Source organism: Bos mutus, chromosome 14 (assembly GCF_027580195.1).
Source record: "Bos mutus isolate GX-2022 chromosome 14, NWIPB_WYAK_1.1, whole genome shotgun sequence".
NCBI lineage: Eukaryota > Metazoa > Chordata > Mammalia > Artiodactyla > Bovidae > Bos > Bos mutus.
Genome location: NC_091630.1, coordinates 22824023 through 22844943, shown reverse-complemented (window position 1 = coordinate 22844943; position 20921 = coordinate 22824023). Strand labels below are relative to the sequence as shown.

Genomic DNA, 20921 nt, shown 5'->3' with positions numbered 1-20921 from the left:
ACCTCTGCAGTCCAGGTGTTTCATTTCAATCTCATGATTATTTGCTTTGTAATCGTAGGCAAGTTAATTTCTGTGCCTTGGCTTTCTATTTTGTCAAGAGGGAAAAAGTATTCCTAGAGTGGTTATGAGAGAAAACATTGAGAATTTGCTCTTACACTCCCCATGCCTAAAGCAGTGACCAGCACCTAGTAAACTCTTAATAAATACTGGGTACTAGAGACATGACTGGAATGGGGAAAGTTGAAAAGTTCATGGAGGAAGACAATACTGCCCAACAGAGTTTTATGACCTCAACATTAATTCTAGATGGGTTTCATTTTTAACATTTCAAGAGAATAACACTTTGAAAAATAAAGGCTTTAACTTTTCTGATTTAGTGATTTTACTTTAACAGCACTTTTATTAGTATGTCTTTTGGATTTCTGAAAATGACTTTCTGAGTCCAATGGATGAAATGTCTTGAATTACACAGATCTATTAACAGTAATAATATTTAATAAGGCCCAAAGAGAACCAGAAGTAGTATCAATTTTATGTATTTTAAAATAATGACTGAAATGTTTCCTGCATTTTTGAAATAGTTACATTAATGCTACCTTCATTTTACTTTATTATAATATCTAATAACTATCTTTCATTTTATTATGTTTACATTTAAAAGTTAAAAATTGAGTAAAATTCAGAAAGCTGAGTTAACTAAAAAACTCTTCTTTAATTTTAAAATGTGCTAAATTATTCTACCATATATTAATTATGAGTTATGAGCATGAAAAGTAGCCTTAAGTTACATGAGTTTGTAAAATAATTCACTTCCATTTTCCAGACAGAAAAACCTATTTTATAGAAAGTTAATTTTGCCACATAATTGTAATTATGATTTTTAATGAATGAATAATTTGGCCTTTTCAAAACTATCTACTTATTCTTGAAAATCAAATAATTTTTCCTATCATACATATCAATATATCAAAACTTGGGGGAAAAGGTGCATTATATGTGGCTGAGTGCCTTTTAAAATCTCATATTTATTTTCAACTTTAATATAAAATGTAAAGATTAAAGTTAATAACTGAAAAAAGTTACAATATCTTTTCACAATGAATAAAGTATTTTTTCTCCTTGCAGAATAAGGGTAAAGGTTCATAAGAAAACTTCTGCTTTCACATTGCTCAATAAAAAATGAGAGAGAGAGAGAGTGTGTGTGTGTGTGTGTGTGTGTGAGAGAGAGAGAGAGAGAGAGAGAGAGAAAGACAATGGTTCAGAGCTGAGACAGCTTCCAACCTGCTCCAAGTGCCACTTCCAGATCACTGTCTTCCTGTGCTTGGGATTTGGGGGTGGGAGAAATCCCTTCTTCTTTCTTTGTCTCTTTAAACCTACTTTGAAGCTACACAAATAATGATGCTGACAACATTTATGACCCAAATCTCTACTGCGTTCTGATCCAAACTCTTGCAAGAGGCTGTTGCCTAGTTATCCATTGTGAGTCCCTACCTCACTGCCAACCACAGTGCACGGTCTCTAGTGATGCAGGTGTGGTATGTTCCCTCAGCCTGGACCGTTGGAATGTCCTTCCCCTCATCTCTCCCTCCATCTGTAAATGCATCCATGCTTACAAGTAAAGAGGCCTTGACTGGCCTCCCAGAGCAGAGATAGGTGCATTTTCCCTGGACTTCCTTTATGGTCTCCCATGACTTATATGTCCTCATTCTTCAGCTTGGGGTAAAATCTCAATTAACATGAAGTTAAGCCTCTCCTTCTTGAGATCTTTTTCTTCATTCCCTGCAAAATCTCCAAGAACTACCCAAGAGCCAATCATACCTCTGAATTCCAAGGGACCAGCAGGAGCCCCTGCTTTGCTTTCTATTCCTCAGGGTCACTACTGCACATGGGTACCACACAGGATGGTGGACTCCCCCCTTCACTAAGGAAACACCCAAGTGGACTCAAGTCTTGTACAGTCTGCCATAGTATTCTGCCTTAGACTTCAGGGTTCAGTTCACTGAATTCACATCACATCTCAGATCATCTATCCTTCTCCAGAGCAAGATCCCAGGACATGTAAGCTGGTCTCACAAAGAGTTCCATATTTAGGAACAAAGGGTGGGGGAAAATAGCACTCTCTCTTAAAAATAGCCTTCTCTCTTAAAACATCAAGCCCTATGGTTGAGTCCTGGCTTTGCTTGCTCTTTACAAATCATCCATTTTCCAAGATGTCCTTTCTCTGCCAGCAGACTTTGGTAAAACCCATCCAATCGAACCTATTATTCACTATTCATGACCCAAACTGTCTCTTTTCCAAGAATCATGGGTTGAAGCCCTGTCTACCCATGTCACTGTATTTGGAGTCAGGACACTTAAGGAAGTAATTAAGATTAAGTTCAGTTCAGCCACTCAGGTGTGTCCGACTCTTTTTGACTCCATGGACCACAGCATGCCAGGCCTCCCTGTCCATCACCAAATCCCAGAGTTTAATCAAACTCATGTCCAGTGAGTCGGTGATGCCATCCAACCATCTCATCCTCTGTTGTCCCCTTCTCCTCCTGTTTTCAATTGTTCCCAGCATCAGGGCCTTTTCAAATGAGTCAGCTCTTCGCATCAGGTGGCCAAAGTATTGGAGTTTCAGCTTCAACATCAGTCCTTCCAATGAACACCCAGGACTGATCTCCTTTAGGATGAACTGGTTGGATCTCTTTGTAGTCCAAGGGACTCTCAAGGGTCTTCTCCAACACCACAGTTCAAAAACATCAATTCTTTGGTGCTCAGCTGTCTTCACAGTCCAACTCTCACATCCATACATGACTACTGGAAAAACCATAGCCTTGACAAGACGGACCTTTGTTGGCAAAGTAATGTCTCTGCTTTTCAATATGCTGTCTAGATTGGTCATAATTTCCCTTCTAAAAAGTAATCGTCTTTTAATTTCATTGCTGCAGTCACCATCTGCAGTGATTTTGGAGCCCCCCAAAATAAAGTCTGACACTGTTTCCACTGCTTCCCCATCTATTTCCCATGAAGTGATGGGGCTGGATGCCATGATCTTAGTTTTCTGAATGTTGAGCTTTAAGCCAACTTTTTCACTCTTCTCTTTCACTTTCATCAAGAGGATCTTTAGTTCTTCACTTTCTGCCATAAGGGTGGTGTCATCTGCATATCTGAGGTTATTGATATTTCTCCCAGCAATCTTGAGTCCCACTTGTGCTTCCTCCAGCCCAGCGTTTCTCATGATGTACTCTGCATATAAGTTAAATAAGCAGGGTAACAATATACAGCCTTGATGTATTCCTTTTCCTATTTGGAACCAGTCTGTTGTTCCATATCCAGTTCTAACTGTTGCTTCCTGACCTGCATACAGATTTCTCAAGAGGCAGGTCAGATGGTCTGGTATTCTCATCTCTTTCAGAATTTTCCACAGTTTATTGTGATCCACACATTCAAAGGCTTTGGCATAGTCAATTAAACAGAAATAGATGTTTTTATGGAACCCTCTTGCTTTTTCAATGATCCAGCAGATGTTGGCAATTTAATCTCTGGTTCCTCTGCCTTTTCTGAAACCATTTTGAACATCTGGAAGTTCACAGTTCATGTATTGTTGAAGCCTGGCTTGGAGAATTTTGAGCATTACTTTACTAGTGTGTTAGATGAGGTCATAAGTGTGTAGGGTCCTAAACTAACAGGATTGGTATTCACATAAGAATAGGAAGAGACATCAGGAGTGCGTACACATGGAGAAAAAGCTGTGTGTGAACACAGTGAAAAGGTCGCGAAGCGAGGAGGAGAAGTCTCACCAGAAATGAACTTTGTGGCACCTCGATCTTGGACTTCCAGTCTCCAGAATTATAAGGAAATAAGCTTCTGTCATTGAAGCCATGAGTCAATGATATTCTGTTATGGCAGCCTGAGTAGACTAATGCAAACCACAATGCGGGGAAGAAGTGGGAGAGTGTGGTTGGTTGCCACACAGAGAGCTCCACAGGCTGCACGTGTAAATCAGCCCTCCATCTCCCTGCCCTCTCACAGAACTGTGAGATGACAAGACAGGAAGCATGCAACCCAAGGAGACAAAGGGCTCCCACACCCAGTCTGAAATATCCTGGCTCTTATATTTGTATAATTAAGAAAGGCTACTCAACTGACTTCTTTTACAACAGAATGGTTTTCAGAAGTCATTATTTCCAGCTATAGGATTAGAAATTTCAGGCATAATATTTTAAAATGTTATATCATTTATCACCCTGTTTAACCACTATTGCATTAATCATATTACAGCAATTGCTATTTATATCCAATGTCCCCCTTTTATTAAATTCTCAGAAAGCATCAAATTTAAAGAAAAATGGGTAGAGGGAAATAACAAACACTCTTATGGCTGAAAATGACTTCCACTCGTTTTTGTCTTCTTTTGGCGAGCTTGCATTGCTTTTATATAGAAAATAAAATTTTAAATACCTTGTGTGCCAAGTCGCTTCAGTCGTGTCTGACTTTGCAACACTGTGGACTGTAGCCTGTCAGCTTCCTCTGTCCATGGGATTCTCCAGGCAAAAACAGTGGAGTGGGTTGCCATGCCCTCATTATAAACTTAAATAATTCATTGTTTACTTAAAACACACACTAAAATGAATGCTGCCAGTCTCACATCCTCAGCCATTTCATATTCTTTGTCTGGTTTATGGTTTACTTAATTCTGTAAAAAATGTCATGTTTGCATCCTTGTTATAATTGTGTATTCTTCATTTTATTTTACATTAATACAATGCTCAAAAATGAAACAATGCTGATTAATTCATATGAAAAAATTAGCTGAAAAAAAACAAAGAATTTGTTAAAACTCCATTCAATCAGGAACGCTGTTTTTACTCAGGGTGTCAGTTAAAAAGAATATTATACTTCTTGTTAACATCAAGAGATTCTGCCATGAAAACTCAAGATACTTGATTCTCATGAATTTACCCTAATAACTATGCTTAGCATCAAATGTTATTTTCATTACTCTCTTGTATGTGATAATATATTCAACAATTTTTTTATGCAGCACTTAGAAATTTTCTTTTAAGGACTCTTAAAATATAGCCTACAGGGAAGTCTACCAAGTAGAACTGCTGTTAGCAAAAAGCTTAGACCTTCCATATTGAGACTTGCTTTCTTATTCCACCCCCAAATTCTCCAAGAACCTCCAAGAGTCAGCCCCACTTCCAAACAACAGGCAAGACCAGATGGGCCACTACATACCTTGCTTTGCTGCTCAATTTCCAGTAAATAGCTAAAATAACAATAAGGTTTCTTTATTTTTTTCGCAGCTGACCTTTTACCAAGTTCTTTAACTGCTGTTATTCAACAGTTAAAGATGGTACTATATAGATGGTACTATTCTTCAGTATAGATTGCCATGCATGACTTGAGGATACTTTAGTTTCCATTATCCTTCAGAAAGCCCAAGAGTGAGGGAAGGACAGTGGCTTCTAGGCAACACTGATATAGTAGGGCAGGCTTAACAGGAACATGGAAGCTTCTATACAGGCAGAATGGCAGCACGCTTACTAGACTTAATATATAATATATATATATATATATATATATATATAATTTTGCAAACAACTAAACATGTCCTATCAATCATTAACAACTTAAGTGCGTCCAGTGTGTATTTGTCACTCTGTCCCTGGGATCACTGAAGAGATTCCTATTGGTTGTTTTATCTCATCAGCTTTAAGTCTCACCAACATCAGCAATGTTTCCCTACTCCGTCTCTGAAAGCTGATTGCTCAGCCACTCTCCCACCACCCCTCCTACTCTGCAGTGGATGACCTTCCTCTCCCTTTGCCACCACTGCACACTGGTCATGCCTCTACAACTGAATCCATAGAAATGGATTTCAATTATCTCATCATTTGTCTGCCCTCTTTGTACTTTGAGCTTTTTGAAGGTAGTCTAAGCCCAAGCCATTGTTTTATCCTTCGAGTCTGGCACACAGTTATTCTCCAATAAGTGTTTGAACTAATTGGAATTAATTAATTCAAAGTGGGTCTGCTAAGGTGCAGGGGAAGAAGTACATGATCTGGCGGGCATATGCAAATTATATTTATGAGTAAGTTGCTTGCTCCAAGAATCAATCTCAGAAACAGTGTAGGAGTTTATTATGAAAACAAAGATATAACAATCCCCAAGGTCCAAGTGTACTCCTGAGGCTTAAACAAGAATAACAGTAACACATTAAGATCTATTATTAGAAAAAAGGGGAAAGCAATACCTCTAACACATCACATTTACAGTAAATTTTTATATATTATTATTAAATTTAGCATATCAATTACATTAAAATGATAAAACTCGAAAGAAATCCACACATAAACTCCCAGTTCTTAGGAGATAAAAGTTGAAATAGTAAAATTTAAAGAAATGAGCAAAATAGACTATGTAAAGCTGATGATCACCTCTTGATAAGACTACTGCTGTATTTCTATTTCTACTGTCCTCCCTCTACCTTTTCTTCATATTGTAGTCCAAGTAGTTTATTTTTAATATAATTCTCAGTATGTGGCTTATATGTATCACATGTCTTCACACAGATTTTGAATTTAAATCCAACAATAGTACTTACAGCTTATTTTACCAGCCTTATACCATTCTTTACTATTCTGAAAATTGACATGTAATGGGAAAGAATTAAACACGCTTTCCTTTATGAATAGTATTTAGGGGTAACTGAATAGTAGATGAGGGAAAAATTTTCAGAAGGTAACAATGTTAGTTAATAATGCAGACCCTGGAGAAGGAAATGGCATCCCATTCCAATATTCTTGCGTGGGAAATCCCATGGACAGAGGAGTCTGGCAGGCTACAGTCCATGGGGTCACAAGAGTCAGACGTGACTTAGCGACAAAACCACCACCACCAATAAAACAGAAGGAATGATAAATATGTGAAAGGCACCATCTCACAAGCCGTAATGATATACAGGATCCTGGCAGTAATCATTAGGTGAAAAGTTGATGGGAAATTTTACAATAGATGGAGGTAAAAATTGCTGAACCACTTGATACAATAAACTCACCACAAGTGGAACAGTGGCCTGGCCTGTATATTCTTATGGATATGATTCATTGGAAGACACCAGTAATGTCTCTGTAGCACTGTTGCCTACAATACTGAACCTGAATTTATTCAAGGATGTAAATTCAACTACCAATTATAAGAAATGTATTTTATCTGTGTTAATCAATATTTGGGTGTTAGTTCTAAAAGGTCTTTTAGGCCTTCATAGAACCGTTCAACTTCAGCTTCTTCAGCATTACTGGTTGGGGCATAGACTTGGATTACTGTGATATTGAATGGTTTGCCTTGGAAACGAACAGAGATCATTCTATCGATTTTGAGATTGCATCCAAGTACTGCATTTCGGACTCTTTTGTTGACCATGATGGCTACTCCATTTCTTCTAAGGGATTCCTGCCCGCAGTAGTAGATATAATGGTCATCTGAGTTAAATTCACCCATTCCAGTACATTTTAGATAGCTGATTCCTAGAATGTCGACGTTCACTCTTGCCATTTCCTGTTTGACCACTTCCAATTTGCCTTGATTCACGGACCTAACATTCCAGGTTCCTATGCAATATTGCTCTTTACAGCATTGGACCTTGCTTCTATCACCAGTCACATCCACAACTGGGTATTGTTTTTGCTTTGGCTCCATCCTTTCATTCTTTCTGGAGTTATTTCTCCACTGATCTCCAGTAGCACATTGGGCACCTACTGACCTGAGGAGTTCCTCTTTCAGAATCCTATCATTTTGCCTTTTCATACTGTTCATGGGGTTCTCAAGGCAAGAGTACTGAACTGGTTTGCCATTCTCTTCTCCAGTGGACCATATTTGTCCTTTTCATTATAGGGGACTGGAATGCAAAAGTAGGAAGTCAAGAAACAACTGGAGTAACAGGGAAATTTGGCCTTGGAATACAGAAGGAAGCAGGGCAAAGGCTAATACAGTTTTGCCAAAAGAATGCACTGGTCATAGCAAACACCCTCTTCAAAAAAAACAAGAGAAGACTCTACAAATGGACATCACCAGATGGTCAACACCAAAATCAGATTGATTATATTCTTTGCAGCCAAAGATGGAGAAGCTCTCTACAGTCAGAAAAAACAAGACTGGGAGCTGACTGTGGTTCAGATCATGAACTCTTTATTGCGAAATTCAGACTTAAAATGAAGAAAGTAGGGAAAACCACTAGACCATTCAGATATGACCTAAATCAAATGCCTTATGATTATCCAGCAGAAGTGAGAAATAGATTTAAGGGACTAGATCTGATAGATAGAGTGCCTGATGAACTATGGACAGAGGCTCGTGACATTGTACAGGAGACAGGGATCAAGACCATCCCCATGGAAAAGAAATGCAAAAAGGCAAAATGGATGTCTGGGGAGGCCTTACAAATAGCTGTGAAGAGAAGTGAAAAGCAAAGGAGAAAAGGAAAGATATAAGCATCTGAATGCAGAAATCCAAAGGATAGCAAGGAGAGATGAGAAAGCCTTCCTCAGCAATCAATGCAAAGAAATAGAGGAAAACAACAGAATGGGAAGACTAGAGGTCTCTTCAACAAAATTAGAAATACCAAGGGAACATTTCATGCAAAGATGGGCTCGATAAAGGACAGAAATGGTATGGACCTAACAGAAGCAGAAGATATTAAGAAGAGATGGCAAGAATACACAGAAGAACTGTACAAAAAAGATCTTCATGACTCACATAATCACTATGGTGTGATCACTCACCTAGAGCCAGACATCCTAGAATGTGAAGTCAAGTGGGCCTTAGAAAACATCAATACGAACAAAGCTAGTGGAGGTGATGGCATTCCAGTTGAGCTATTCCAAATGCTGAAAGATGATCCTGTGAAAGTGCTGCACTCAATATGCCAGCAAATTGGGAAAACTCAGCAGTGGCCACAGGACTGGAAAAGGTCAGTTTTCATTCTGATCCCAAAGAAAGGCAATGCCAAAGAATGCTCAAACTACCGCACAATTGCACTCATCTCACATGCTAGTAAAGTAATGCTCAAAATTCTCCAAGCCAGGCTTCAACAATACATGAACCGTGAACTTCCAGATGTTCAAGCTGGTTTTAGAAAAGGCAGAGGAACCACAGATCAAATTGCCAACATCCTCTGGATCATCGAAAAAGCAAGAGTTCCAGAAAAACACCTATTTCTGTTTTACTGACTATGCCAAAACCTTTGACTGTGTGGATCACAATAAACTGTGGAAAAGTCTTCAAGAGATGGGAATACCAGACCACCTGACCTGCCTCTTGAGAAATCTGTATGCAGGTCAGGAAGCAACAGTTAGAACTGGACATGGAACAAGAGACTGGGAACAAGAGACTAGGAAAAGGAGTACGTCAAGGCTGTATATTGTCACTCTGTTTATTTAACTTACATGCAGAGTACATCACGAGAATCACTGGGCTGGCAGAAGCACAAGCTGGAAAAAGATTGCCGGGAGTAATATCAATAACCTCGGATATACAGATGACACCACCCCTATGGCAGAAAGTGAAGAAGAACTAAAGAGCCTCTTGAGGAAAGTGAAAGAGGAGAGTGAAAAAGTTGGCTTAAAGCTCAACATTCAGAAAACGAAAATCATGGCATCTGCTCCCATCACTTCATGGGAAATAGATGGGGAAACAGTGGAAACAATGTCAGACTTTATTTTTGGGGGCTCCAAAATCACTGCAGATGGTGATGACAGCCATGAAATTAAAAGACGCTTACTCCTTGGAAGGAAAGTTATGACCAACCTAGATAGCATATTCAAAAGCAGAGACATTACTTTGCCAACAAAGGTCCGTCTAGTCAAGGCTATGGTTTTTCCAGTGGTCATGTATGGATGTGAGAGTTGGACTGTGAAGAAAGCTGAGCACTGAAGAATTGATGCTTTTGTTTTTTTTTTTTTTTTTTTTTTTAATTTTATTTTATTTTCAAATTTTACATAATTGTATTAGTTGCTGCTTTTGAACTGTGGTGTTGGAGAAGACTCTTGAGAGTCCCTTGGACTGCAAGGAGATCCAACCAGTCCATTCTGAAGGAGATCAGTCCTGGGAGTTCTTTGGAAGGAAGGATGCTAAAGCTGAAACTCCAGTACTTTGGCCACCTCATGCGAAGAGTTGACTCATTGGAAAAGACTCTGATGCTGGGAGGGATTGGGGGCAGGAGGACAAGGGGACGACAGAGGATAAGATGGCTGGATGGCATCACCGACTCGATGGACGTGAGTTTGAGTGAACTCAGGGAGTTGGTGATGGACAGGGAGGCCTGGTGTGCTGCAATTCATGGGGCTGCAAAGAGTTGGACATGACTGAGCAAGTGAACTGAACTGAACTGAATCAATATTACCCTTTTATATAATCTTATAGTAAGCTGGATTTAGAAAAGAGGAACCAGAGATCAAACTATCAACATCCGTTGGATCAATGAAAAAGGAAGAGAGTTCCAGAAAAACATCTATTTCTGCTTCATTGACTATGCCATTGCCTTTGACTGTGTGGGTCACAACAAACTGTGGGCAATTCTGAAAGAGATGGGAATACCAGACCATACCAGAGACACTGACTTGCCTCTTGAGAAGTCTGTATGCAGATCAGGAAGCAACAGTTAGAACTGGACATGAAACAACAGACTGGTTCCAAATAGGAAAAGGAGTATGTCAAGGCTGTATATTTAACTGCTTATTTAACTTATATGCACAGTACATCATGAGAAACACTGGACTGGATGAAGCACAAGCTGGAATCAAGATTGCCAGGAGAAATATCAATAACCTCAGATATGCAGATGACACCACCCTTATGGTAGAAAGTAAAGAGGAATTGAAAGGCCTCTTGATGAAAGTGAAAGAGGAGAGTGAAAAAGTTGGCTTGAAACTCAACATTCAAAAAACTAAGATCATGGCATCTAGTCCCATCACTTCATGGCAAATAGATGGGGAAACAATGGAAACAGTGACAGATTCTCTTTTCTTGGGCTCCAAAATTACTGCAGATGGTGACTGCAGCCATGAATTTAAAATTTCTTCTTCCTTTGAAGAAAAGCTATGACCAATTTAGACAGCATATTAAAAAGCAGAGACATTACTTTGTCTACAAAAGTCCATTTAGTCAAAGCTATGGTTTTTCCAGTAGCAATGTATGGATGTGGGAATTGGACTATAAAGAAAGCTGAGGTCCGAAGAATTGATCATTTTGAACTGTGGTGTTGGAGAAGGCTCTTGAGAGTCCCTTGGATTGCAAGGAGATCCAAGCAGTGCATACTAAAGGAAATCAGTCCTGAATATTCATTGGAAGGACTGGTGTTGAAGATGAAACTTCAAATCTTTGGCCACCTGATGTGAAGAACATTTGAAAAGACCCTGATGCTGGGAATGATTGAAGGTGGGAGGAGAAGGGGATGACAGAGGATGAGATGGTTGGATGCATCACCAACTCAGTGGACATGAGTTTGATTAAACTCCGGGAGTTGGTGATGGACAGGGAGGCCTGGTGTGCTGCAGTCCATGGGGTTGCAAAGAGTCAGACACAACTGAGTGACTGAAGTGAACTGAATAGTAATCTAGTTTCAATTTGTGGCCCATTAATAGCAAGTGTGCATGTCTCTATGTACTTGCTTTTATTTTCCATCTTTTTAAACTACTTCTACTTCTAGTGTTCGTCACTGTGTTGGTCTTTACGTACCCTTAAGAGCTTTATTAAGTCCCTTTCTGAACCAGACAAAAGAGAAGCAAATAATTACACAGTTTAGGTCTTCTTTCAAATTTTTAGATTTAAGAATCAGTCATATTTTTAGGTATCTTTCCAGACACAATGTTGAGTCAAGGAAAACAATTTCCAAAAATTCTTGTGCCAAAATAAACATCTAATGCATATGTTTCAATAAAAAGATTTATCAAAGAGATGTCCTGTGCTTAGTTGTTCAGTCGTTTTCAACTTTTTGTGACCTGTGGACTATAGCCCTCCAGGCTCCTCTGTCCATGGAACTCTCCAGGCAAGAATACTGGAGTGGGTTGCCACGCCCTCTTCCAGGGGATCTTTCCACCCTAGGGATTGAACCCAGGTCTCCCGCACTGCAGGCAGATTCTTTATAAAAGGCATATCAAAGGTTTTTTCTCATACTCTATTGACAAGTGTCTTCCTAGAGTGCATGTTGAGAAGAATTCTAAAGCAAATTATGACTCAGGAGTAAGGAACACAGTAGACATTCTATTATTGGACAAAATTGAGGTGAGTAGTTAATCAAAACAGCCAAACCATGGAATGATTTTTAAATAATAATATAAGTATTATATTACTTATAGAAGTATATTAGAAGTATACTTCTATAATAGTATATATACAAAATAATCAAGTATTATAATATACAGTATATTACAATATACAAAAGCACTTTCAATAAACATTTGATGTAAGGCCTAGACCTTCACTGTATTGGGCCTATGAGTCCACGGATTGGTCCTCCAGTTTCATAAATGTCATTCAAATGCTTCATCTACAATTTTAATTTGTTTCATTGGAGTACAGTGAGGATATAAATGCACTTGCAAAGCCATCTAAGATAGATTCTTACAATATTTTCATGATTTTCTCCCTACTGCTTTAAGTTATTTTGCCCACACCTAAATGTTTTAGTTATTTCTCTTTACCCAGTCTTTTGAAGGTTTCAATATGGTTGCCATAGAAACAATGCCATATTTTGCAAATATATTTAGGTGGTTTAGACAATATTTAAAATCAGTTAAAAATTTCAGTAACATATATATAGTTGGCAGGCATATAAGTGACTGCCCACATGATTCTCTCTAGCTCCTGGTCTCTGTATTGGTTTACTAGAGGTGCTATAACAAAATACCATAAATCATGTAGTTTAAATAACAGGAATGTATTGTCTCACAATTCTGGAGTCTACAAGTCCAAGATCAAAGTTCAGCAAGATTGATTCCTCTGGGGGCTTTGTGAGAGAATCTGTTCCATACCTTCCCTAGCTTCTGGTGATCTGTTGTCAATCTTCAGCCTTCTTTGGCTTGTAGGAGCATCATCTCAGTCTCTGCCTTCATTTTCACAATGTTCTCCCTGTGTATGTGGTCTGTCTCCAAATTTCCCCTTCTGATGAGGATACCAGTCATGTTGGATTTAAGGCCTGCCCTAATCCAGTACAACCTTAACTAATTACATCTTTAATGACCCTATTTCCAAATAACACCACACTCTGGACAGTTAGGAATTTAAGACTTCAGCATGTGAATTACGAGGGGACCTGACTTAACCCACAACACTCTCAATCAGTAAGTTTCATAGAAAGGGTGGAAATTTTAGTTTAATGAAGGAAGCTTTGAATGTAAAAGAATAATTAATGAATTCTGCCATGAGAGTAGGGTCTGGGATAGGAAAGTACGTGTTGTCATATATTTTTCTGGGATCATGTTATATTTATAAAACTTGACATTGTATTTTATTTTCCAGGAGTGTGTTTGAGGAAAAAGTCACTGGAAAGAAAAGGTCCAAAACAAATTAATCTCAGTTCATTATCCTTTAACTTGAATTTCTCAATTAAAGTTGTGCAAACAAATCAGGTATTTGCATATTCTAAAACAAGCCATTATTTAAATATCCTTGATTCTCATTCTTGTACATCTGAATAAAGAATAATAATGACAAACTGGTATATTTTATACAGTTCCTTATTACTCAAAGACATCTCGTTCCAAACAATAATCATAAGTCCTTTGCCTTCAATCTACCTTTTTCTTTCTTTTTCTGGTTAGGTTTATGTGTGTTCTAATTCTATATCAGAGTGAAAACTGGAGTAAAGGAATAAGATAAAGAAACTTGTTCACTCTGTTTATGTGACATTCCATTCTACAAAGAGTAAGGCTTTCATCTTTAATCCGATATCCACTTAACGACACTGTAGAAGATTTATTTTGACCCCCTCTTGTTTCAGAAGGGACTCAAAAGTCTGTAGCAATTTTTGACACTTTGCTATAATGTTTTTCCGACCCCCTCCCCCCCACCACACACACACTCCTCCCTGCCTCATTTTCATATGGACACAAAGAGTTGGGATAAAATGATGGTTCATTATAGTGGTACAGAGCTCTTATCTTCATCCGGCAAGAGTCATTTCCTTCCAAAGATTGAAATGCAAATGTGAAAATTAATGATAACTGCATTATCTGATAGCAGAGATAATACCAATTCACTGTCAGAGTAATACACAGTCATTCTACGATTTCCTCCGCTTCTCACAATATTCTTCTTACTGTCAGACTATATCTATGGTTAACTATGTTTCATAGGTTTCTGTTAATTTACTTCAAATGGCATTTCCCAGATCTTATATCTACCACATTTTCCCAGTCAAAAAGGAAACTAAATCAGAACTGTAATCTCCAAGCCCTTCTTTGGACTAGTAAAGGGGGGAAAAAAAAGAAAAAAACCTCTGTATCATTAGTATGTGCTTCCTCACAGTAGTCTCCTGGCTGCCATTCCACTTTGCACAAAATTCCCCATCTTCACAGTTTAATTTCAGGCACAGACCACAACTAGCTTGATCCTCTGTATGCATCCGCAACACTGACAAGCAACTGAAAAGAGGTGACATTTATAGATGTCTTGACCAATTTTTAGTCCAGATGCAACAAGTACACATAACTGATTTTATGCTAAACATTTATTCTTGGAAATTTACTCACATTAAAATTTCTTTTACTGAATTATGTTTTAAATCCAGTTGACTTAGAACATAGTTAATATAACCATATGATGATTTCTAATAGCAAAATATGGCAAGGTTAACTCACTATACAAATGTGAGCTTATCATCTGTAAGGCATTGTAATGGCATCTAAGGCACAATTGCCAAAATGATACTAAAAGTAGTATTAACAGCTATCTATTGAGCACTTATGAAGCTTTGATCTCCATGTTTTACATAGAAAGTCTTATTAATGATGTAGTAATTACAATTAGCCCCACTTTATAAATAAGGAAACTGAGCCCTTGGCGAGTTAGTAACTAACCCAATGATTCATGAGAAATGCCAGGCTGGATGAATCACAAGCTGGCATCAAGACTGCCAGGAGAAATATCAACAATTTCACACATGCAAATCCACCTCGCTACTGGCAGAAAGTGAAGAAGAACTAAAGAGTCCCTTGATCAGCATGAAAGAGGAGAGTGGAAAAGCTGGCTTAAAACTAAACATCAAAAAACTAAGATCTGTTCTGGCAGTTCAATACTCCCAAGGTCACAAGACCATAGGTGTCAGCATGTATACTCATATACAGATCTGCCTGGCTCTAAAATTTGTGCATTTTCTCCTGTAACCAAGATCATTATCTGCTTTCTAGGTTGACATGCTTAATTACTGCATCCTATTCTAACTGTAATACATGGATAATTAAAGACTATTAAAGGAGAGAAATGGCATCAAAAAAGAGTGTGAACACTGGTCAGAATGGCCATCATTTAAAAGTCTACAAATAACAAATGCTGGAGAGGGTGTGGAGAAAAGAAAACCCTCCTACACTGCTGTTGGGAATGTAAGTTGGTGCAGCCACCATGGAAAACAGCATGGGAGTTCCTCAAAAAACCAAAAATAGAGTTTCCATATGATCCAGAAATCTCATTCCTGGACAAAAATCTGGACAAAACTATAATTCAAAAAGATACATGGACTCCTAAGTTCACAGCAGCACTATCCATTTACAATAGCCAAGACGTGAAACAACCTAAATGTCCATCAACAGAGGGACAGATAAAGAAGATGTGGCACATACACAGAAGGGAGTATTACTCAGCCACGAAAAAGAATGATATAATGCTATCTGCGGCAACATGGACGGAACTAGAGATTATCATACTAAGTGAAATCCGATGTGGAAGTCACTTATATGATGTCACTTACATGTGGAGTCTAAAATATGATACAACTGAACTCATTTACAAAACAGACTCTAAACTTATGGTTGCCAAGGGGGAGGTTAGAGGTTAGCAGATGCAAACTATTATACATAGAGTGGATAAACAAGATCCTACCGTATAGCACAGGGAACTATATTCAATATTCTGTGATAAATCAGGATGGAAAAGAATATGAAAAGGAATGTTTAATGGAATCATTTTGCTGCACAGTAGAAATTAACACAACTTTGTAAATCAACTATACCTCAATAAAAACAAGAGCTTGTTGACAGCATAATATTACATGTTTGGACTTCTCTCTAGCACCTTTCACAGTTTTTTAGTGTACAATGTTTATTAAGTAGTTAAATGTATGGGTACTGGCAGACTGAATTACTTGTGAGGGTGATAAAAGAAAAGGCATTTACTTAAACAGAAGTTTAAGTGAAATGATATGAAACTGAAATGATATGAAAGGTATGAGAAGTAAGTGTCCAACTCTTTGTGACCCCATGGACAGGAGTCCACCAGGCTCCTCTGTCCATGGAATTCTAGGCAAGAATACTGGAGTGGGTAGCCATTTCTTCCTCCAAGAGATCTTCCCAACCCAGGAATCAAATCCAGGTTTCCTGAATTGCAGGCAGATTCTTTACCCTCTGACGTGAGGTATAGGCAAATGCAGATGAAAAGGAAGAACAGTGGATAACAAGTATCATTTGAACTAGATTCCAAGCAAGGGAGTGTCAAGGTAATTTTCTTGAGAGAAAGAAAGAAGAATGAAAGTTGCAAATAGATGTGTGAAATATTGAAATAATGTGGTAACGACTATTATACTGGCCTCAACTTTATTAGCTTAGTGTTGAGTCTAGCACTCCACACAAATATGAAAGACACATAAGAAATTGAAAATTATTCAAATAAGAGTCACAAGTATTTAAACATTAAAGAATTTCACCGTTAGAAATCTTTACAAACGGAAGATAATTTTCCTAAAGACTGCTTGCATGCGTGCATGCTAAGTCACTTCATTTGTATCTAACTCTTTGCAAACCTATAGATAGTAGCCCACTAGGCTCCTCTGTCTATGGGATTCTCCAGGCAAGAATACTGGAATGGGTAGCCATGCCCTCCTCCAGGGGATCTTCCTGACCCAGGGATCGAACCAGCATCCCTTAAGTTTCTTGCATTGGCTGGTGAGTTCTTTACTACTAGAGCCACCTGGGAAGGTTCCACCTTTACGAGTTAGCAGAGGTACAAGCAATTACTAAATGTACCTTTTAGATGAACAACAAATAAGGAAAAATTGCACTGGGGAATCTGTATTTGATACAATAGAACACTTTAGATAGAGGGTGATTCATTATGGAATTAAGGATCAAGAAAAATCGTGGAGTTGTCTTCAATCAAACTTTAAAAATACGGTAAATCCTGATCCATCTTAAATGATGTCAGCTCTGTGCCTCAAATTCTTTAGATAATTTCCTTGTCCTTAGATTCTGTTCTATTTTTCAGAGACAACTGTCCATCTTAGGGTGACTTTCAGAACTGGGTGGGAGATCTTCTTAAAGTTAGAAGACCTTGAAATCACACCTGACTCATCACCTTATGTCTTAACTAACAATTTATGGCTAAATTCAAAACCAAATGCTTAGCATTACAAAAGCTTACCCTTGTTGTATCAGATGTACTACTGTACTTTAAAAAAAAAAAGCCAAAAAGAATTTTTAAAGGTTCTGCTTCAAGTCTCAACAATTTCAAAGCCATAATAATGATCATTAGCACTTTATGTGCATGATCTGGTTTAATTCTCACAAAAGCCTTAAGAGGCATTAATATCACTTTCCACATTTTAACAAACCAGAATAATGGCACAGAGAGATTAAGCAATTTGCCAAAAATTATTCAGCAAGTGAGCAGCAAATCCAGAATTTGAACCTAAACCTTTAGAATCCAGAGCTCATTTTCTAACATGTATGGAAACCTCGAAAACTTCCTCTCCTTAATACAGTAGTGAAATACCAATAATTTTTCTGAAAAACAAAAATTTGGGTAAAAATACTGATGTAATTAGGCTTCCCCGGAGCACAGCAGTAAAAAGAATCCACCTGCATTGCAGGAGATGCAGGAGACGATTCAATCCGTGAGCTGGGAAGATCCCCTGGAAGAGGAAACGGCAACCCACTCCAGTATTCTTGCCTAGAAAATCTCATGGACAGAGGAGCCTGGCGGCCTACCGTCTAAGGGGTTGCAAAGTCAGACATGACTGAACAACTGAGCGTGAGCATGATTGATGTAATCACTATTCATGCAAAAGAAAAAGTCCAGAAACATCCTGTATACTTTCTCCTGATTAGAGGAATGTTATACCTTAAAAGATACATGTCCAATAGGTAATCTTTTGTTATGAATCAATTTCATTAATCAGAGGATGTCAAAATAATAAACTCCCCTTTATTTTTCAAAACACCTATAGGGAAAAATGTGTTACTGATTTTACAACATACAAAGGATGGATTTCCTCTAGGTATACCTACTTGGAGGTACACATTTTTCCTTTAAAGTGTTTACATATTCAATTCACTGATATCAACTGAATAAAACCAGATACATTAAGTACATTAAATAACTCAGATGTAAAAAATCTTATCATGCTTTACCCTTGCTCCCCTCCTTTTTGACCTATGACTTTATTTCTGGAAAATATTCCTGAAAAAGGTAGCATCGGGTGTCCAGTATGTGATTAATAATTCACTACCCTTCTGAAATTTGCTTACATACTTCCAAGTCACTGGGAACACTGTGGGCCCCAGACTTGAGCGAGGAGGAAAACCAGCCACCTCCAAGTTTGCCCCTTTGAAAGAATCCAGAATGTACCCTTTGCAGGTAGGCATATCAGAAAGGCCATCTAATCTAAAAGTAAAAAGTCTTCTAAGTAGCCAATACATACCTAATTCCATGAATGAACAACCATACAACATCAAGTTGCCCACCTTTTTTAAGTTAAATGTAATCTCCAAGGACAAAAACTTTTTTCCAAAGTTTTTTCTTATTTTTTTTTAATCAGGGGAATTCTTACCTATATTGAGACAGAAGCACTATGCGATAAGGTGAAAATGCCAGATGTCCACATTTTCTTTCAAACGCTTAAAACTTGGTACTATAGTACTTTAACTATAATACATTTTGATCCAAAATCTTGTGTAACACTATGCTATAGTATACAGAATACAAACATTTGCATATGTCATAAATAACATTAGAAATGACATCATAATAATCAGATATACTGTATCCTCATTTTTGTTTGCATTATATTTTCCAGCTGCTGCTTTCAGAAAATTACCACTGGAGTTCCTCTCTTCTTGATGCACAACAGAGAGCAATTTGCAAAGTCATGCAAGGGTGAAAATGTGACTGAAATATAGGAATCTTTCTTAATGAAAAATGTTACTGCTTTGGAAATTATGGCCAAAACTATTTCAAAACTCGTCTATATCCTTAAGCCCTATGACGTAATAGTCTCCATTGGCATAAAGGTTTTTTATCCACAGGGTTCTTATAACTGAATATATTTTTATAAAATGATGTTGGTGTTTTAGAGTATTTTAAGTTAGTTTTTCTTTTTCTTGAAATGATTAAATATCAAGGTCTTTAAAACTGAATTTATTTTTCATTTGTAAGTGAAATGTTAACAAAATCTTGAATTAAAGGGGAGTATCTGTTAATATTTTCTAAACTTCTAAAAACATACTGTGACTGAATCCATGACTTACAACATGACTAAACTAAATGAATTTCTTTGGAGTATTGTTATTGTCTGAAGCTTTAAAGGTATGCCCATTTTAAAGATGGATATGGCATAAAGATCTCTGTTCAAAGAAAATGCAAGTAGAATTGACTAAAATCTTATATTAACATAAAAGAAAACAAAGATGAAAATTTCAAGTAGAGGTAACACTGGTTTTTACAGTTTACCAAAGATAAAATCTTCTTTAAATGATGTTATTTATTCAGACTTCTATATAACAAGCATACACACATATTTTTTAAAATCAGAGATGAGAGTGTAAGAGTTTTATTATTTAATTCAAATTCAAGGGGAAGAAAAAGTGAATAGTAGCAACAGATGGTTAATTTCACATTTTTGTCCTACCTGGTCCATCCCAGTCGTCTGTCTCAACTGCAGGTTGCCCTGGTTTCTCTGACTGCGTGTCCCCATCTGATTCTGCTGTCTCCTGGACTCCTTCATCATCACCTGGAAAACACCAACATACAAAGAGAAGGAGACGTGATTAAAGCCCTCTATTTGACATTCAAATCCTCCCACAGGGATGTCCTTAGCATATGTCTAATTATATAATTGTTACATACATGGTAATTATACTGAACACAGTTCTATGATTAATCATTTTGATAACTATTATGGGTTTATAATAAATAAAATCAACATTAGTCATAAATAAATAAACTGCTATAAATACTAAAAACATTTCCATAAAATTTTTCATTTGGAATTATTAGTATTATTCAAGAAGAAAATGAAAATCTGTATGTATTCTTTATACTGTTTTCAATACAGAAAACTAACTTGCTTATTTCCAAATTACATTTTTATAAAAGCAAGATGCAACAGAGAAGACATATTTGTGTTTGGGTTGAAAGTGAGCTATTTTGGAGATTTTCTTTTTCTCCATCATTAAGCGTACTAAAATGTGTTTGTATTTATTTTAAAAATGGGTATAAAAAGGTCATAACTGAATGATAATCATATAAGATGAGCCAGTCACACAAGTCTTCACAATGTAGGAAGCTACAAACCTATACTTGTTCCTGAATAAGTACAGCTAGTTTCAAAATCATGTCTTCATTTCACATAAAAAAGAAAAATGATGTAATATACCTTGAGCAAAAGTATACTTACAGCAAAGAATGAGAAACCTACTAACGTAACCACATTTTAAAAGCAAAAAGTC

General features: G+C 37.4%; 1 protein-coding gene across 2 annotated transcripts in view; it reads right to left on the bottom strand.

Moving 5' to 3' along the window:
- The window catches only part of ZFPM2 (zinc finger protein, FOG family member 2), a 525087-nt gene that overhangs the window by 375331 nt on the left and 128835 nt on the right, over nt 1-20921 (bottom strand). For both annotated transcript variants that reach the window (XM_070382168.1, XM_070382167.1), the window contains one exon: nt 20102-20203. In XM_070382168.1, the coding sequence (XP_070238269.1) occupies nt 20102-20203 (102 nt within the window). The remainder of the gene's footprint in view (nt 1-20101; nt 20204-20921) is intronic.